At 40.2% G+C, this 17,356-nt stretch overlaps 1 protein-coding gene across 2 annotated transcripts; it reads left to right on the top strand.

Annotated features, from left to right (window-relative positions):
* On the top strand, nt 1-14,050 carry LOC123774802 (transmembrane protein 98). 2 transcript variants are annotated; one of them, XM_069310739.1, is made up of 6 exons: nt 1-125; nt 2,997-3,169; nt 4,897-5,015; nt 5,381-5,493; nt 7,168-7,368; nt 10,345-14,050. In XM_069310739.1, the coding sequence occupies exons 2-6, from the start codon at nt 3,027-3,029 to the stop codon at nt 10,426-10,428; spliced, it is 660 nt and encodes a 219-aa protein (XP_069166840.1). In that variant the 5' UTR covers nt 1-125; nt 2,997-3,026; the 3' UTR covers nt 10,429-14,050. The 2 variants fall into 2 exon arrangements, with proteins under 2 accessions (XP_069166840.1, XP_045625377.1); XM_045769421.2 differs by having other exon boundaries at nt 1-391.
* Nucleotides 14,051-17,356: the final 3,306 nt, after the last annotated feature.

Below are 17,356 nucleotides of genomic sequence, written 5' to 3'. Positions count from 1 at the left end.
ACCTGAGGGCGGGGTGTCCGCTGGGAGGGTACCTGACCCCACAGTGTTACACACCTTCCCTCCACACGCACAACACAGCCTCTCACTCTCACCTAAATACCACACATCTAACATCCTCTACGTATGTGAGTGTGAGACAAGCGGAGGTGTTAGTGGTGCGAGAGGCGGTCAACCCGCCCGGGGCGACGCGGGTACTGCGCGCTGGTAATGTTAGAGTGTTGCCCACTATCCGGTGTCCCATGCCAGTCACCACCCTGGGCCCTGGCAGTGTTATGGTGGGCACGTCCCCCCTGGTGTGGACTCGGCCTCTCTCACTGACTGATCATGTGGACAAGGCCTATTGGAAAGGACTTTGAATGGTTTCTTGGGTGTAGTGAAGAATTAAGGAAAGGTAAGTGAGTCATTGGAAGTGTATGATCCCCGCAGGTGGTGAAGCAATGTGAGATGTTTGGTAACAGATTCACATGTTTTGCTGTATTCCGGGTAATAAAGGCCAGGTAGATTTACTCCGAAACTTTCCAATCAACATTTAAGTTTTTTCTTTACAGGCACATGCACGTGCGTTTGTTATTATATAAACAATAAGAAAACAAGTAAGCTATTATTGTGAAGATATCTATATTTTAATTATCAAGATAAATGAGACTCGTTGTGGGGGTGTCAACTGAACGGCTGTTGGTACGCCAAACGGCTTTTCCCATACACTTGTGTCAGGATTCAGAAGGTCCTTTGATTAACAAAACGATAAACGTATTTTTTTCCTATTGGGGAGGGTTGTACATAATGCAGTTCAATTTCAATTTATTTTTTATTATGCACCCCATACCCATCCAGTGGGCGGTGGTGGAAAGGGTTACAGAGGCACATAATGGGTTCAGGAACTGATCCCCAGAGTTCGTTTAGCAAATCAAGTGACAGTCTTTTTGACGCTAGTTACACAATTGCCAATGTTATATATACAAGTATATATATATACAGTACAATCATTTAAACAAATACATATACACATCGATAATCTTCTGTATCACAAGTAATTCAACAAGAGGCTGACAACAGTCACTATATAAGGCACTTTACATCTATGGTGAGTCACACAGTTACTAGGCTTGCTCCACACCCACCCAACTGGACGGCAGCTTTAATCATGTGCATGCATTACCAACAGTAAGCAAATTTTGGATACTTCGCTAAGATTCCTGAGAGTATATTATCATGTATGAATTAAGTACTTACACATTTCTTGAATTCCATTGATAGTGCTACTGTATCTGAATTCCGCGATTTTTTCACATTCCATTATATAAAGACGCAAAGTATGCGAATAGTTCTGCTGACAAGGTTTACATTTTGTCAAATCTACATCAGCTATGGCGGTATGTCCACTCGCAGGATGAGTGGCTCTGACCAATAAACTCGCCCCTCGGGGCAAAATTAAAAAAAAAAACCTTGCCGTTGACAACGAGACATAATTTGTATTTTTCAGATTTTGCCAAAATTTATTAATGTAGGCTTTGTTCTACTGTGAGGTCATCATTACAGTCATATCATTCAATACCTCTTCTTCGTTTCATTAATTAGCCTTGAGTTTGTGTTGTATGGCCTAATCTTAATGTAACCGCCATGGTAATAATGAAAATAGTAGTTATTACTGACCTTTCAAACGAATAAACTTGGATGAGCACTCCGTATTTCCCTGGCACGCAAATTAGCCTATTGGGATGCTGTGATACTTTGTATATGCTCAGAATAAGAAGTTAAAGATGAATTATAACATTTCTGCACACAATTTAAAACCTATAAAAATAATAATTGTCTGACCAATGTATATATATAATTGTCTTCATATAGTGTATATATATATGTATATATATAATTGTATGTATATGTATAATTGTATATATATACAGTAATTGTCTTCCTATTGGGGAGTGATGAACACTCCCCAATAGGAAGAAAACCCGCTGGGTTGTTCATCCTGTCGCTTGTACCCAGACACAGCTTCATGGGACTTGCTTAACTGCCTTAAGTAAACAGTTTATCAAACAAGAAAATTAACATTCGTCAACCCTTAAAATCTTACGTTATCTTGCGGGTACAAAATGGGGGAATCTTTTAAGAATAGTATCTATATTTGACAAATACATCTTATAGAGTGTGGTTTGGTCAACACATATTATATATATATATATATATATATATATATATATATATATATATATATATATATATATATATATATATATATATATATATATATATATATATATATATATATATATATATAACGAAATATTACTGCATTTATCTGGAAAAAATGGAAAACTAGGTTATTTGAATTAAATATATAGGTATCTGTTAGAATATAATGTTAACCTGCAATATATTCCTTTGAACTATAACAATAAATAATAATCATAATAATATAATGGTAAATGATAGTATTTTGTGTTAAATGTATGACAGTTGGGAAAAAGCTAGTTATTAACTCATAATTCATTGTGTCGGGGGAGGGGGTGGGTGGGGGGGAGAAGTCAGCCAGTGTTTGGCTTGTATGGAGGTCCCCCGCCCCCCAAGGTCGAATTATTGAACCCCACCCAGGATGCAACCCCACAACAGGCTAACTCCTGAGTACAAACTTATTGCTAGGTGAACAGCAGCATTAGGTAATAGGAAATGCGTTCAGCCATTTCTGTCCCACCCGGGATATATAAGGCTTCCCCATTGTAATTTTCGACGTTTTCAACAACTGTTTTAGGATGTTTCATATTGTAATCAATGTTAATATTAACAATATTATATAATACTACCCTACTTTTGAGAAACGACGCTACCTAAAATACGCTTTTCTCTACCTCCGTGGTAGCACGGTCATTCCCTTTCTGGACTTCTGTTGTTCCAGTAGTCAGGTGACTGAATCCTTAGTTTGTACCAGTGTAGTGTATGATAAGAATACATTAGATTAGGTGAAAGATCATGTAAATCTTGTAATGTGACAGGTTGAGGACTGGTGAAGACGCCGGGCGGTGATGGAAGTGGTGGAGACACTGGTGGCCGTGGCCCTCGGGGTGTTGGCTGCCGTGTTCCTGGGCTCCCTGGCTGCTCTCGCCCTTGTCTGCTACCGTCGGGCGATCCACTCCAAGCACCACCTCTTCTACAGCCAGGATATAAGGTGCCATAACTCTCTCTAGCCACCAGTATAATACCGCTTCTGTGCCAGGTATGTCCACTACGGGCTCACCATAGCCCGTGCTACTTGGAACTTGTTCCGAGTATCTGAATCTATAACAACAACAACAACTCTTTAGCCAGTATGTAAGGTATGATGGCTCCTCTACCAGCCCATCATCTCGAGCGTTCTCAACGTCATTAAACTGATGTACTAAATTGCCCAAACCTAACTTAACCGAGGACCGTCGAATAGAAACCAGGACGTCAATTTTGTTTTTTATGATTTTTAGTACATCAGTTTTTGACCTTAGGGAATTTACACGTCAAAATGCGATGTACTATTCGAGAAGACAGGTTGCTGCTACAGCCAGGATATAAAAGTATCATATATCCGATTGATGTGGATTTCAGGAGAGAGTTTTGACGTTCATTGACTATATGATACTTCTCAGGATTAATCTTGTTTTAGTTGAGGGACCTGGCATTGTCAGGGTGTAAGACGGGGCCATATCTTCACTACACACAGTCTTTATAACATCGTCACTGTTGTGGGCGACCCTCCATAAAACATGAGGGACTTCTGATTTTCTACAATAGCCTTATGTTTGGAAATATGCTTTTTACGCTTTTAAGGGATTAGTTTTAGGTTCCTATGCAGCCAGTCGCAGTATAGAATACTCGTATCTGGGTTTATAAATGTACTCCCAATTATTGTAAAATATTTAAATACACTAAAATAGATAAATTTAACATATCAAAACTCGATGGATAAAATACTGTGCAAGCAAGCAAACCCTAAGTGAAAGAATATAAGAATCAAATACAAAATTATTCTATGTAAATAAATATAATATATAATTACTATACATGGAATATGTAAGTAACAGTGTTATTGTTGAGCGTATAATATGCACATGACCCCGTCAAGTCCGGCCCTAGTGCACAGGACTGTGGTGAACCCGTGCTCACGTGTCTTCCACTCTCTCTCAATCATCCACCCAGGTATAATTAAGACGTTTTGTGTCTAATCTTTTTGAGCAACCGCTGACAAGATTAGTATGGGGTGCACAATAAACAGCCGCTCACAGGAGGAGTATGTGACCTCAGATAGTTACTAAGGTCAACACTATAACATGCCAATCAGCAAGTATTCTTTAGTTATAGGCATAATTCAGAATTAAAGTACTGAGTTCAAATACACCCAGAAGCGGTGTACATTTCTCCATGTATATGCTATACCCCTAAACGTTGTATTTTCACGCTACTTTTTATTATTAGTAGTGTCATAGGAAAGACTTAATTTAACATCCGATAATAAAGATGTCCTTGTAATTGTTAAATTTCTTGTTTGGTTAAGTAATTTTATTTATAATATTTTTTCTTTTACGTGAAATTACAATTTTATGATTGTTGGAGTTTCCTTTTGCATTTGAAAATTCTGTTATGCTTTTATATATAATACTGTATAATGGACTTTTTAATTAAGATTTACATGCATTTATATTGACAAATATCATTCATCTCAAAATATGTTTTTTTACCCAAGTAATAATAACAGTGGGAACTTTTATAATAATTTATATTATAGTACTAAAAGCAATCACAAAGTACACAAAGGTATGCGTGAATAATGTCAATATATATATAGTTAACAACAATTGTCAAACATTTCTGGGCAATTATTTACCATAAAGTATAGAAAGGTTTGAAGTTGGTGTTACATTACAGACCCGAGGGGCTGATGAACAGTGGGGAGCTGTGGAGTGAACTGGAGCTGGACGATGTTCGTCTCGCCCCTCAGATAGATAAGATCCTCAATGATACACAATGGGTTGACGACGCTACTGGTGAGTGTGCAACAGTTAAAGCAGGGCTATATTATCTATATATATATGTTCTACTTAATAACCATACTCGCATTACCCTGCCTAGTAAGCAAGGTCCAATTTGCCTAACAAGCATATATATATATGCAACTGACGATCACACAACACTGATCATAGGTATGCGGAAAAACCAGTGATATGTGGTGTGGTTTTTCCGCATATAAATATATACACACAGATATGGGGAGATCGAGAGAGAGAGAGAGAGAGAGAGAGAGAGAGAGAGAGAGAGAGAGAGAGAGAGAGAGAGAGAGAGAGAGAGAGAGAGAGAGAGAGAGAGAGAGAGAGAGTAGCACTTATCGTTTTATGCCTTGGTTTACCTGCAGGTTTAATCCCACACTGTCTGGCCATTTTGAAGTTGTGTCACCAGATGACGGAGAGACTCGTGGCCACCACCATGACGCCCATACACAAGGAAAGACTCCATGATATTATTGAGGTAACTCATGTCTCTTGTCATTAACTCCTTAGGTGTCTTCTGCTCCTTGTCTCATTTTCTTGTTATGTGTCTTTTGTTCCTTGTTTTGTTATGTGTCTTCTGCTCCTTGTTTTGTTATCTGCTCCTTGTCGTCCCTCCAGTCTTCTATCCTTTCCACCTTCACGTTGACCAAACCAACACATCAGAAGATGAAGAAACGACGTTTCGGACCGTCCTGGACCATTATCAAGTTGTGTGTGAGCGAAAACCTTTATTTACTCATTCTGGAAGATTATCACTTAATGTCTCCACAGTGTTACTTGTTTCTGCTTATCTGCGTTATGCTTTGTTCAAGATCTGTGGTATCTTTACCATTATTACATCACATACGATGGATAACTGCTCATTCAGTCGTATAATTTAATTGAAAATTTCCTTTGGATTATAGGGAAGTTGGGTCATATATTATGAGTCATCTTTTGAGATATTTTGGTACATCAGTTTCCCCTGATGTTTCCCAGTACCTGATTTCCCTGATTTATCCTAATATTTCCCTCATGTATCCCAATATTTTCCTCGTGTATCCCAATATTTCCCCTCATGTATCCCAGTATTTCCATGGTGTATCCCAATATCTCTGGTGTATCTCAATATTTCACTAATGTATCCTATTATTTGTATTTGCTGTATTTGTATTCAAATATGTATTTGAGAGCAATGTATTTGCTCTCTGGAAAAAGAAAACTTCCTTTTTTCTGTTGGCATATTCGTTCGACATGCTTGAGGCTGTTTCCTTATATGTGACACATTTTACTTTAAGAATGTGGTCATAATGTTTGGCCACACATAATGATACAACATTTTTGAAAATGTTGTCATAAATTTTAAAGATGTCATACTTTTCGGAGATGAGATCTTAAGAGAAAATCAGTTTGAACAAATCGGTAACTGGAACCAGCAACATGGATACTCCCAACTGCATGGCTTAGACCACAGCACCACGACATGCTATAAGTACTGACACCTGGGATTCACCTGAAACACCCAGGGCTCTTGAGGCATCGAACTGATACAAAAACAAGTTTTTACACATTGCCTCCATTCATCCTGGTGTGGTATAGACTTCATCCATCATACACTCCCTTCACATGTATATTTGAAGGGAGAGTTTGGTGGACTAACCACTACATCACACCAGAAGGTATGTGGGTAATGTGTAAAAACTTGATTTGGCATCAACTTGATGCTTCAAGATCCCAAGAGGATTCAGGTAAATCCCAGATTACATTACTTACAGCTTATCGTGGTGCAGCGGTGTAAGGCGTGCGGTTGGGAGTGCCGGACCTGCCTTGCTGATTCAAGTCCCCGCATTGATCCAATTGAATGTCATTGATATATCTCGTTAGTTTAATTTCCTTGTGTATGAGGTCATAATGTTTGAAGATATAATTTGTAAAGATGTGTTCATAATTTGTGAAGATCTTATAGCTTTCGTTAACTAACGTGATCAGTACCTTAAATGTAACTACCTGTAATGGTGTTATGGGTGTGTGGCTTTAAAAAATAGTAGGGATGTCAAAGGTTGTGTATTTGAAAGGGAAAATGTTACTACTGACACTTTGGATGAGAGGGTAATTATTAATATATTGAAGCATATATGAGTATAAGCTGTATGATATAAGACCTTGCCTGCAGGTGACGAGGCGCCTCTCCCCACGGATAGACGACGTGGCGCGAGCCATGTATCCTCCTCTGGACCCCAGGCTCCTGGAGGCTCGCTGCTCGGCACTCATCCTCACCCTCACACTCTTGGCTTGGCACGCTCGCTACTCCACCTCCAACTCTACCGTCACTCTCATCAACGAGGCACTCAAGGACATGGATCGCCATCTCATTGTAAGTATACACCGCTGAAATATATTTAAGTTGAAACGTAGTGTAGTCCTGGTCTCGTATCTTGGGTCTGCTCCAAGTCTGAGTATTTGTTATGGCTCGTGGAGGTAGACTATTATTTAATCGTGAACAGTTACAGTCCCGTGAAGATACTACTAGCTGAAGATCCTATTTAATTCGAGTAAATTTTTGTATGTGTGTATATATATATCTAACTTTTCCACCCCTATTTTTTTGTATGTGTATATATATCTAACTTTATTTTAAAATGTCATTACACAAAAAGGGGTTACAACATTGGTTACATGCAAGGTACAAGGCTACTTGTCACAGGTTGTAGAGTTCCTCCAGCTCCTCAGATGGCGGGCATGAACCATGGATGCAGTGAGCATTTCCTCTCTGGATCGCCACACTAAGGCGCTGAAAGAGTAAACTGGCGGCTCTAGGGGTCTTTAGTTGTTTCAATTAGCTTGGACCCCAGCTCCTTCAAAAAACTAGCAGCACTTTTACTCCAGGCACCAAGTGTCTCTGAGGCAATGGGGACAAAATTGTAATGATCAAGGTCTCCGTATATACGTGACTTGGCTGCTTCCCGGTGATTGGCAGCACTCCTGCCTGTGCAACACTGAAGTCAACACAGGTGTTGGCTAAAGTTGAAACGCAAGTGTAGTCCCACACCAACTGTCTACCATTCTTCCAGGGGATCACCGTGATCCCGTCTGGGCGACCGACAGGTTCATCAGAGTTGCAGGGCATTAGGTAACGGGGCTCTCTCTCTGCTGGACAACCAGCTGTGGTAAGGCTTCTCTTAATAATGTCGTTAACCTCGCCGTGTCTTGCATGCCATCCTCCTGTCCTTTATCAGAGATGGCCATGCCGTCCGTACCTGTCGGCTTCTGCCTCGCCGCAAATGCACATGTATTTGGTGTGGATTGAGGCAGCGAGGCGGAGAGCCATAACAATTCGGAGGGCCTGCGGTGTGAAACGAGTGCTGGTTGCTGACATTGGGGTTGCTAATAGGAAGTCACCTGCATGGGGAGCGGCTAGAGCTCTAAGTCGGGCAGTGTCATGTGGTATTGTGGCAGCTTCTAGGCATGTCGCAGCTTCTTGGTCGGCAATGGGGCGATCCCAGCTGGATTGCTTATGGGCTTCAGAAAGCAGTGGTTGGGGTGCTGGTCCTGCAAGAGAGACCCATTTGGTGGTGCAGTCTGTAAAGCTGGGATCATGTACCCCTACCTGTTGGCCTAGGTACTCAGGTAAGTTTTCCTTCACCAGGTTGGCAGACGCCACTGAAGAGGAAAGGAACGCTGGTACAGCAATTTGTGTTGCTGTGCGAACGCCGAGGCCCCCGAGTCTGACAGGAAGGGAGGCCTGTTTCCACTATGGGTCGCTGAGAGAAAGGTTGATGGCTTTTTCTAGCAATTGATTTCAGCAGGCTGTCGTACTCTTCTAATTTAATATTTTTAAAAGATGACGAACATCTAAGAAAGTAGGTCAGATAGGGGAGGGATAAGTATCTGGTGATGAGGTAAAGTGTATCATGAGCATCGATGTCTTCAATCCACATTCATCCTCTTCAGATGGCATTCCCTCCAAGAGGAGCTCCTGGAAATGTGTTGTCCCCAGGGTTGGTTATATAAATATCAGGCAAAACAACCTTTATTCGCTCTATTGTGTACTGGTTGGTGGAAGTTATTTCGCACTTGGAAGAGTTCAGGGTGAGGCCTAGACTTGCTCTTTGCTCCTATGACGGCATATTCCGTATTTACTATTTTCTGATTTAGGGCTTCTGTTCCTCTTACTAATGCTCTTGCATCAGGGTTCAGCTGGAAGAGGAGTTCACCAAAAGTCATGTTGTTTTCAAGGTGAAGAAAAAGAATTGAATAACTGAAGAATGGAATTCTTCAGTTATTCATGGAATTAAATATTCCATGTGCACCCAACAAATATTCTTCAATTATTTAATTCTTTTTCATCACATTGAAAAAACATGACTTTTGGTGAACTCCTCTTCCAGCTGAACCCTGATGCAAGAGCATTAGTAAGAGGAATAGGAGCCTTAAATCAGAAAATAGTAAATACGGAATATGCTGTCATATTCAATGAGACATGCATAAAAGAAAACCTGCTGCCAGTATACACCAATATATATATATATATATATATATATATATATATATATATATATATATATATATATATATATATATATATATAAAATGTGAGAAAGCTGCATGAACGCGCAAGCCATATATCACTAAGAACTCTTTGACCCGGCCACCAGGATTCGAACCCATGCCGTCCAGGATCACCCCTAAACGTACACAGTACCGTGACCACCGCACCAATGATCGTCGCTATATATTAATATAATATTAATATATATTAGAATATAATACTGTATTATATATTAATATAATATTAATATGTAATATTTATTAATATGAGTTAATATTGTCTACATGTATAAAAGAGAATATCTGCCTGTCTGTCCGTTTGTCGAAGGCTGAAGGACAGGCGTTTGGGTCCAGCCTCGTGCAACTTTCCCGAGTGACACATTGGTGGTAGATGTGTCATAGGCAGGTTGGGGTAGGGTATTGCCCTCCCACTTCCTTTAATAGGATTGGCTCTTATTGCATTTACTATACCAACGACTGTGAAGTCTAAAATTGGGGCTTTGCATTCCATAGAGTTTATTCAGTAAAATGTTCATGAAAGTAACATTAGTAAAAAAAAAGATAATTGTGGTTATAGTGTGTATGGCTGATGCTTTTATTGCTTGTTCTGAGAGAGAGAGAGAGAGAGAGAGAGAGAGAGAGAGAGAGAGAGAGAGAGAGAGAGAGAGAGAGAGAGAGAGAGAGAGAGAGAGAGAGAGAGAGAGAGAGACCCAGGTAACACCGGACATCCCATCTATTATACTATAATATGTAGCAACTAAAAATCTCTGCAACATGTTTTAAACACGACCTGGGACCACAGGTGCTGCGTGAGGCTGCGATGGCTCATGAAACCTACCATGGCATCTTTGCTGAGGACGCCGCGTGTGCTGCTGCCGAGTGCTGACTGCACCATTCTTTCAGCTACTGAATACTTACTGGACATTCCACTCAACTTCACTACCAACTACGGTACTTCACATGTTAGCAAACACACTTTAAATGAGGAATAAGTCTCTTCCTTGTTTGCCACGTACCAGTGTGTCTGCATCTTGGCTCACAACTGAGGGGACTCAGATTCAATATCTGGGAAGAACAAAAGTGGTTGGGGACATGTCCATTCACCTAATGCCTCAGTTTACCTAGCAGTTAAAAAGGTATCCTGAAATTAGGCAATTGTGTGTGGCAAACACACAACGTAACCACAATGTTAGTTTAATAATATTTCGCCGTTACAACATATAATGTTGTGATTACATTGTGTATTAACCTGGACAGACATATGGAGTACAGGTACAGACCTGGGCAGTATACACACCTGGAGTACAGGTACAGACCTGGGCAGTGTATGGAGTACAGGTTTTCCGACCCCCAACAGCGGGAATTAAAATCTGGCCAGTTATACTGTGCTGACCAGGAGTTGCTGGCGCCTGAGTACAGCAAGCACCCCGCGCTCACGAGCTGAAAAAATCGAATTTAACATGTTTTTAGCCTAACCATAATCGTACAAACATCGACAAACCCACCAACCCTATCATCCCGATGCTCGTTAGTCCAAGAATGTGCCAAAGTTGAGTTGCTGAGATTACATTAGTGTGTACAAACTAGGACGTTCCTACTGAAAACGGCCAAATGGAGGTGTATTAAGCCTGAGGCTGGGCTGCAGCCTCATATATGGTCTTGACTTTAGGACGGTCTTGTAATTCTGAACTGAAATTGCATTACTTATATGTTTTATCATGGTGATGACGACTGCACCTTGCTCGTGGTTGAGCATTGCAATGTGTAATGCTATCACGTCCTATGTAAAAATATGGTTGTAATTTTAACATTACCTTTTACTCATACATACAAAACTCATGACCTTATGATCAGGAGGTATAAATCCAAACAGAATTCATTGTATATTGTTTCTACACTACATTTATCAATCCTTGACATTCAAAAGGCAGCCCGTCCTCCAAAATGGGGAGGTAAATGTAACAACACAAGTAAGTGCAATTATGTACTATTCATAGCAGTCAGGAACTGTACTTATTTTCACTTAGTATTAAATCGTACTGTCAAATATATTGTGAATATTTGAGTTTACCTCAAAAGCTGAATAGAAAACCACAACCTAACCTAACCTTCTTAGTGTGTGAAGATAAGCATTTTATTGCTATCTTAATTACAGTTAGTACTTAACCTACATCTATGTTGATATTACAGTTTTATAAAACTAATAAAACACAACTAAAATATATCAATAAATTGTAAAGTAACTCAGGATATTTTCAATTTTTTTTGTAAAATCGCTATTGTTTAATTAAACTGAAAAAAATCCTTATATTTAAAACTTGTGTATAACAAATTGTACACGGGGAAGACATCTCCCGTCACGCAGGGTGCAGCCGCACCTCCACAGGTCTCCAGTATCATCTATTGATACTGGTATTGGCTCAAAAGGGCCACCACTTACGGGCTATTCGTGCCCGTGCCACCTTTTGGGTGGCTTAATCTTCATCAATCAACAAATTGTACTTAATAACTTCATCCTAAAAGTCTGAGTGCCTAACAGAAAACGAGAATAAATGGAGAGGTAAATGTAACAGCCCCATAAGTGCAACAATTCGGAGGATGGGTTGCCAAAAGGATATTATAAGCGGCATATGCTAGACTGGCCAACATAAGAACTACATTTAGAATCTTGTGCAAGGAATCATTCAGAACCTTGTATACCATATATGTCAGACCAATCCTGGAGTATGCAGCTTCAGCCTGGATACAATACTTGGTTAAACACAAGACAAAGTAAGACAAGATTCAGAGGTATGCCACCAGATTAGTCCCAGAACCGAGAGGTACGAGTTACGAGGAAAGGGTACATGAACTAAACCTCACGGCCCTGGAAGACAGAAGTGTTAGGATAGACATGATCGCCACCTACAAAATTATCAGAAGAATTGGCAGGGTGGACAAAGACAAACTATTTAGCATGTATGGAATACGAACAAGAGGACACAGAGTGGAAACTTAGTACCATTTAGTATGCAGTTAATATCTGTTGACCAAACTACACACTGGAAAGTGAAGAGACGACGACGTTTCAGTCCGTCCTGGACCATTCTCAAGTCGATTGCATAAGTCATAATGGACTTGATAATGGTCCAGCTAGGACGGACCGAAACGTGGTCGTCTCAACACTTTTTAGTGTGTGGTTTGGTCAACATACTTCAGCCACGTTATTGTGACTCATCTGCATACAGTTAATATCTATGTATCCTTTGGGTTCAGGAGATTTCACATCTTTGTATTATAGAATGTAAAAGCTCTGATTTTCTTAAAAGTGTTAAGAGTTGCTTTACTCTACAATTGATGTATTGTTGTATTAACCGACTTGTAAGTCGGCAAATGATGATCTGCTGCTATAAAATAGTTTAAATGTTGTTTAAGTGATATGTGCAAAAGTTTAATATGTAAATATTGAACTATAATGCTTCTTCCAGGCAACTATAATTTGCTGTGTTGTATAACTATGCACCATAATGTATTTTATATTTGCTTATATTTTTATATTTACCACACTGTATAAGGTGTGAAGCAGTTAATATTTAGTGTATGCTGCATTGTCAGCCTAAATTCTTAAAATGTATATTATAGGATGCAATGTCGTCTCCAGTATGCAAGAAGACCACAGTATGGTCTTCAGTGATGTATCATGCATACTGACTGGAGATATTTTACGCTTCAATACTGTATTTACAAAAATGTAACAGTTGCTCTCGAAATTCCGTCAACAGTGCAACCCGTCTTCTTACAAATTACGTCGCTTTTCGCTCATATGCGCTGCAACCAAATCTCACGTAATTCAAAATAGAAATTTGGTTTCCAATTAAATTGTGGATTTTTTCCCAAAAAAACAGCAAGTTAAGGGTCGTCTGGTAGGTTAGGAGGGCAGGAAGTTCTCCTAAGGTTTCAAAACGTCATAAAAACCGTTAATTGAAAATTTCTTCTCCTAATCTAACAGCCTAAGCCAGAGGAGCCAAAACATAAAACGGGACAGTACAACGATTTTGAGCCTGTGTGCGCATACGAGCAAAAAGTGACGTAATTTGTGAGAGGACGGGATGCAGTGAACTGAGGTTTTACAAACAGCTTCAGAACAGTATGTCAAAGTTCCATAATAAAAGTGTACTTTCTCACATAATTTTACTAATGTGTGGGGAATTTACTCGTTTGTTTTCTTTGGGCTTGTTGAGCATGATTGTCCTGTTCTTGTTTTTTTGCTTCTACTTTTGTAAGTTGTAACTTTTGTAAGTTAAGTCAAGTCGCCGTATAAGTCGAGCTCTGTATAGCTTATTATATATTTTTTCAAATTATAAATAACATTACAAAAACAGGTGTGAAGAGTAATGTATACAGGATTTTTCAATGTATATCTCGTAAAAGAATGTTTTTAATCGAGGCTTGGATCATAAAGTGAATCAAAGCCAACATGAAAGTTTATGCGTGTATATATTTACTATTATATTAAATCATTAAGAGTCTTTGTTTTATTTTTTATTTTTTTCATTACTAGCTGCAAGTGAAGACAGTCCGGAGTCTGTGGAATGATGAGAGTATGAAGTTGGCAGTGGGTGGCTCAGTTGGTTGCTGGGCCATCATAGTCACAGTTTTAAAATTCTGTTCATTCAAAATAAAGCTGTGGCCGTCCCCCAAGATGCGTTAAAAAACTTTAGCGTATTGTTTATTAATAATAAACATGAGGTTATGTTTATTAAAAATAAACATGACGTTATTCTTATTAAAATAGGTTTGTTCTCATTAATATATTAATATTATTAAATATTAAAGTTATATGTACAGTTAGCCGTAGGGTAGGTTAGGTGCTCAGGTTCTGTTGCCGATTATTTCTGTTTATTATTTACGTGGTTTTTACAACATTTACAGAGTTGCGATTTAAACAGGCCTTCAACAGAGCATTGTTTGAGAAATTTTTGAACATCAATTGTGAGTCGTGTGTAAACCGTTTTTCATTTATAAACGGGGTTTGGTGGCTGAATTAACGAGCATTTCGCCTTTCTTGTTGCGCTGTTCAATGAGCCTGACCTGAGGACGGGTTGCAATATCATAAGTTGTGAGTCGTATGTTAATTGCTTTTCTATTAATAAACAGGGTGTTTGCGGCTGGATTATCGAGCATAATTTGTTTATTAGGATGGGCTGCTACCGTAGTCTGCTACCCCCCAGACAAGCTTCTCATAACCTTGCCTAAGATGGTATACTAGCTGTCCGGACCTCCTCGGAGTGCCTGAGCGAAACTATGAACCGAGTTACCGTTAAAATAGGCACATACACTCTGCAGACCTGGTTCAACCTTGACCACGAGCGGACGTCTCGACACCTGCTCCGCCTGGGAGCCGCTAGATCACGTTCTGTGTCGCGATTTTGAATTATGATACTACAGTTTGGCATTCCTATTCAACAGTCCGGATTGTTATGACGCCTGGCGCACATATCGCCTTGGGTCACAGGATAGTTGATAAATTTTTAACGTTTTCTGACTGGTTCTTCGGGCGGGGTGACGGTGTCCGACGCCGGCTTGGCCGAGAGGTGCCGGGGGTTAGTGGGCTGTGGTGGGCAGCTAGCTTCTGACTTTTTGCGTTTTAGTTGGGGGGCCGAGTTTTGGGGTTTGCTACCTAGTGTTCCCTGTGTGGGGCGGGGCCGGTGCTTGTCACCCCGAGGGACTCCTGGGGCTCCCCAGTCATCTGCCCGTCTGCGCGTTTATTTGCGGCGAGACACATTACTTTCCGCTGATAAGCGACATTCATTTCGCCATTAGGCTTCGCGATTAACCCTTCATGAGCACGCCGGGGCACATCCGATCCCACGATGGTCGTCGCCCATAAATAAACAACACTCTGCAGACGAATATTTTTAACTGAAGGAAAATAATTTTATGTGTACATCTTTACATTCTTACATGAGTGTGAATATATAACAAACATATAGCAAAATCCAACACTTAAGCAAACCCAGTTACAGTGGTCGTTACTAACGACCGGCCGGTGGAGGCAACCTTCCCTACCTCAACACGGGCAGGTGAGAGGCCAAGGGACAGGGGAGGGGGGGGGGGGGGGGGGTAAAGTTTTTACTGACGTAGTAATTAGGTCATGTACATTCTAATTTACGTAGATGTCTATTTTACTTTTGGTTATTACATCGGAAAAAAGTGACCGAGTTTCCGGAGCTGAAGCGTACGTTTGTACATAACAATATATAAATGCATTTATTATGTCAAAATAATAATGCATTGTGTTTATGTGGTCGCTAGTCATAAAGATATATATTTACCTGAGTGATTGCCGTGTCACGGCTGAGTGTGGTCAGTAATATTTGATCAGCACCTCGTGACTAGCAGCATTGACTACACACCTACACTCCTCTTCAACGCGGTCAATATTATTGGTTACGACGTCTGAGGTCATGGACTGTGGCATGTGTGATGGGGTCATGTTCACTTGAGGGCAGAGTGCAGCAGCCACACTAATTTACACCATAAAGTTGTTATTGTTTAGAACCTTTGTTAGTGTGACGGATGGCTTGTGTGTAGGTGGGTGTGACGTCATACTTAAAGGCTCTCAATCGATTACAATTATTAGATAATGAGGCAACCTCTATTCTCTATATTGTTGCAATTTACAACAGTCCGAACACTAGTGTGATTGTTAATGCTTCACATGCTTCTAACTCAACTATTTAGTAATACAACCACACCAATAATTTGTTATTATCACAGCCTTACCATGTTAATATTTATATATTGCAGGTATGTTCTCTCAAATTTTATCATTATATTCCTGTCACTAACACGATTTCTTGTTCAAGAAATGCTTCACGCTATGAGTGTTAGTGGCTTTACAAGAATGTACTAGTTAATCACTAAAATATGTACCTCCCAACCCATTGTTCCTATATATACGCCCAGAATCCTTTCGTCTGGCAGTGGCCCTGCGCGTTGGTGCCCCAACTCACACTGAATTCAAGTGTATTTGCAACAGGGTGGAAGCAGGCTAGTATGGACTGCATGGGTTACACTGCGGAAGATCCAAGGGCTGTCATTCAAGACACAACGAGGTCAATGACGTCAAGAGGAGCCTCGTTTCAGCATCCTAGGAGACTAAAACCCGGATGATCCCGCACTTCGCCCTGATGGCATCACTATATACCCCTGGAAAAGGGGCAAACAGTTGGTGTGGGACTACACATGTATATCCACCCTGGCTGACACCTACATACACTTCGGTGCTGATCAAGCAGGTGGGGCGGCCAACCACAGAGAAATAGTAAAATCAGTTAAATACAGGCGATTGAAAGGTCAATACACCTTTGTTTCCATAGCGTCTGAGACGCATTGCCCCTAGGGTAGGAGTGCCTTAGGATTTCTCAAGGAATTGGATTCCGGGGTCATTGACATCATCATGCAGAGACCCAATGGTTGCCAGGTTTTTGTTTCAGCGCCTCAGTGTGGCGATCCAGAGGAAAACGCCTGCTGCCCCCTCGGTTTCTTCATCCGGAAGCGGATCGATAACCTTTAATTGTATTAACTAATGTACATCTTGTAACCTTTAAATATCCAATAAATCACAACAAAACACAAAAGGAAGGGTGGTGGTAGGAGAAAAGCACAGAAACTGTATTGGAGGGAACCTAAACATTCCCTCTAATGCGTTGTGTGGTTTCCTCTGAGACTAAGGGTTCCCTTCCAGCCTGAGGTGGTACTCCATCATATATATATATGTATGTATGTATGTATGTATGTATGTATGTATGTATGTATGTATGTATGTATGT

The sequence above is a fragment of the Procambarus clarkii genome, chromosome 68 (assembly GCF_040958095.1).
Source record: "Procambarus clarkii isolate CNS0578487 chromosome 68, FALCON_Pclarkii_2.0, whole genome shotgun sequence".
NCBI classification, from domain to species: domain Eukaryota; kingdom Metazoa; phylum Arthropoda; class Malacostraca; order Decapoda; family Cambaridae; genus Procambarus; species Procambarus clarkii.
This window is presented reverse-complemented; position numbering and strand designations above follow the sequence as displayed.

Excerpts from the sequence above, each read along its gene's own strand:
- LOC123774802 (XM_069310739.1), top strand. The coding sequence starts at position 3,027 with ATGGAAGTGGTGGAGACACTGGTGGCCGTGGCCCTCGGGGTGTTGGCT. Across the intron at positions 3,170-4,896 it reads TTCTACAGCCAGGATATAAG|ACCCGAGGGGCTGATGAACA; the intron begins GTGCCATAACTC and ends GTTACATTACAG. Across the intron at positions 5,494-7,167 it reads GACTCCATGATATTATTGAG|GTGACGAGGCGCCTCTCCCC; the intron begins GTAACTCATGTC and ends CCTTGCCTGCAG.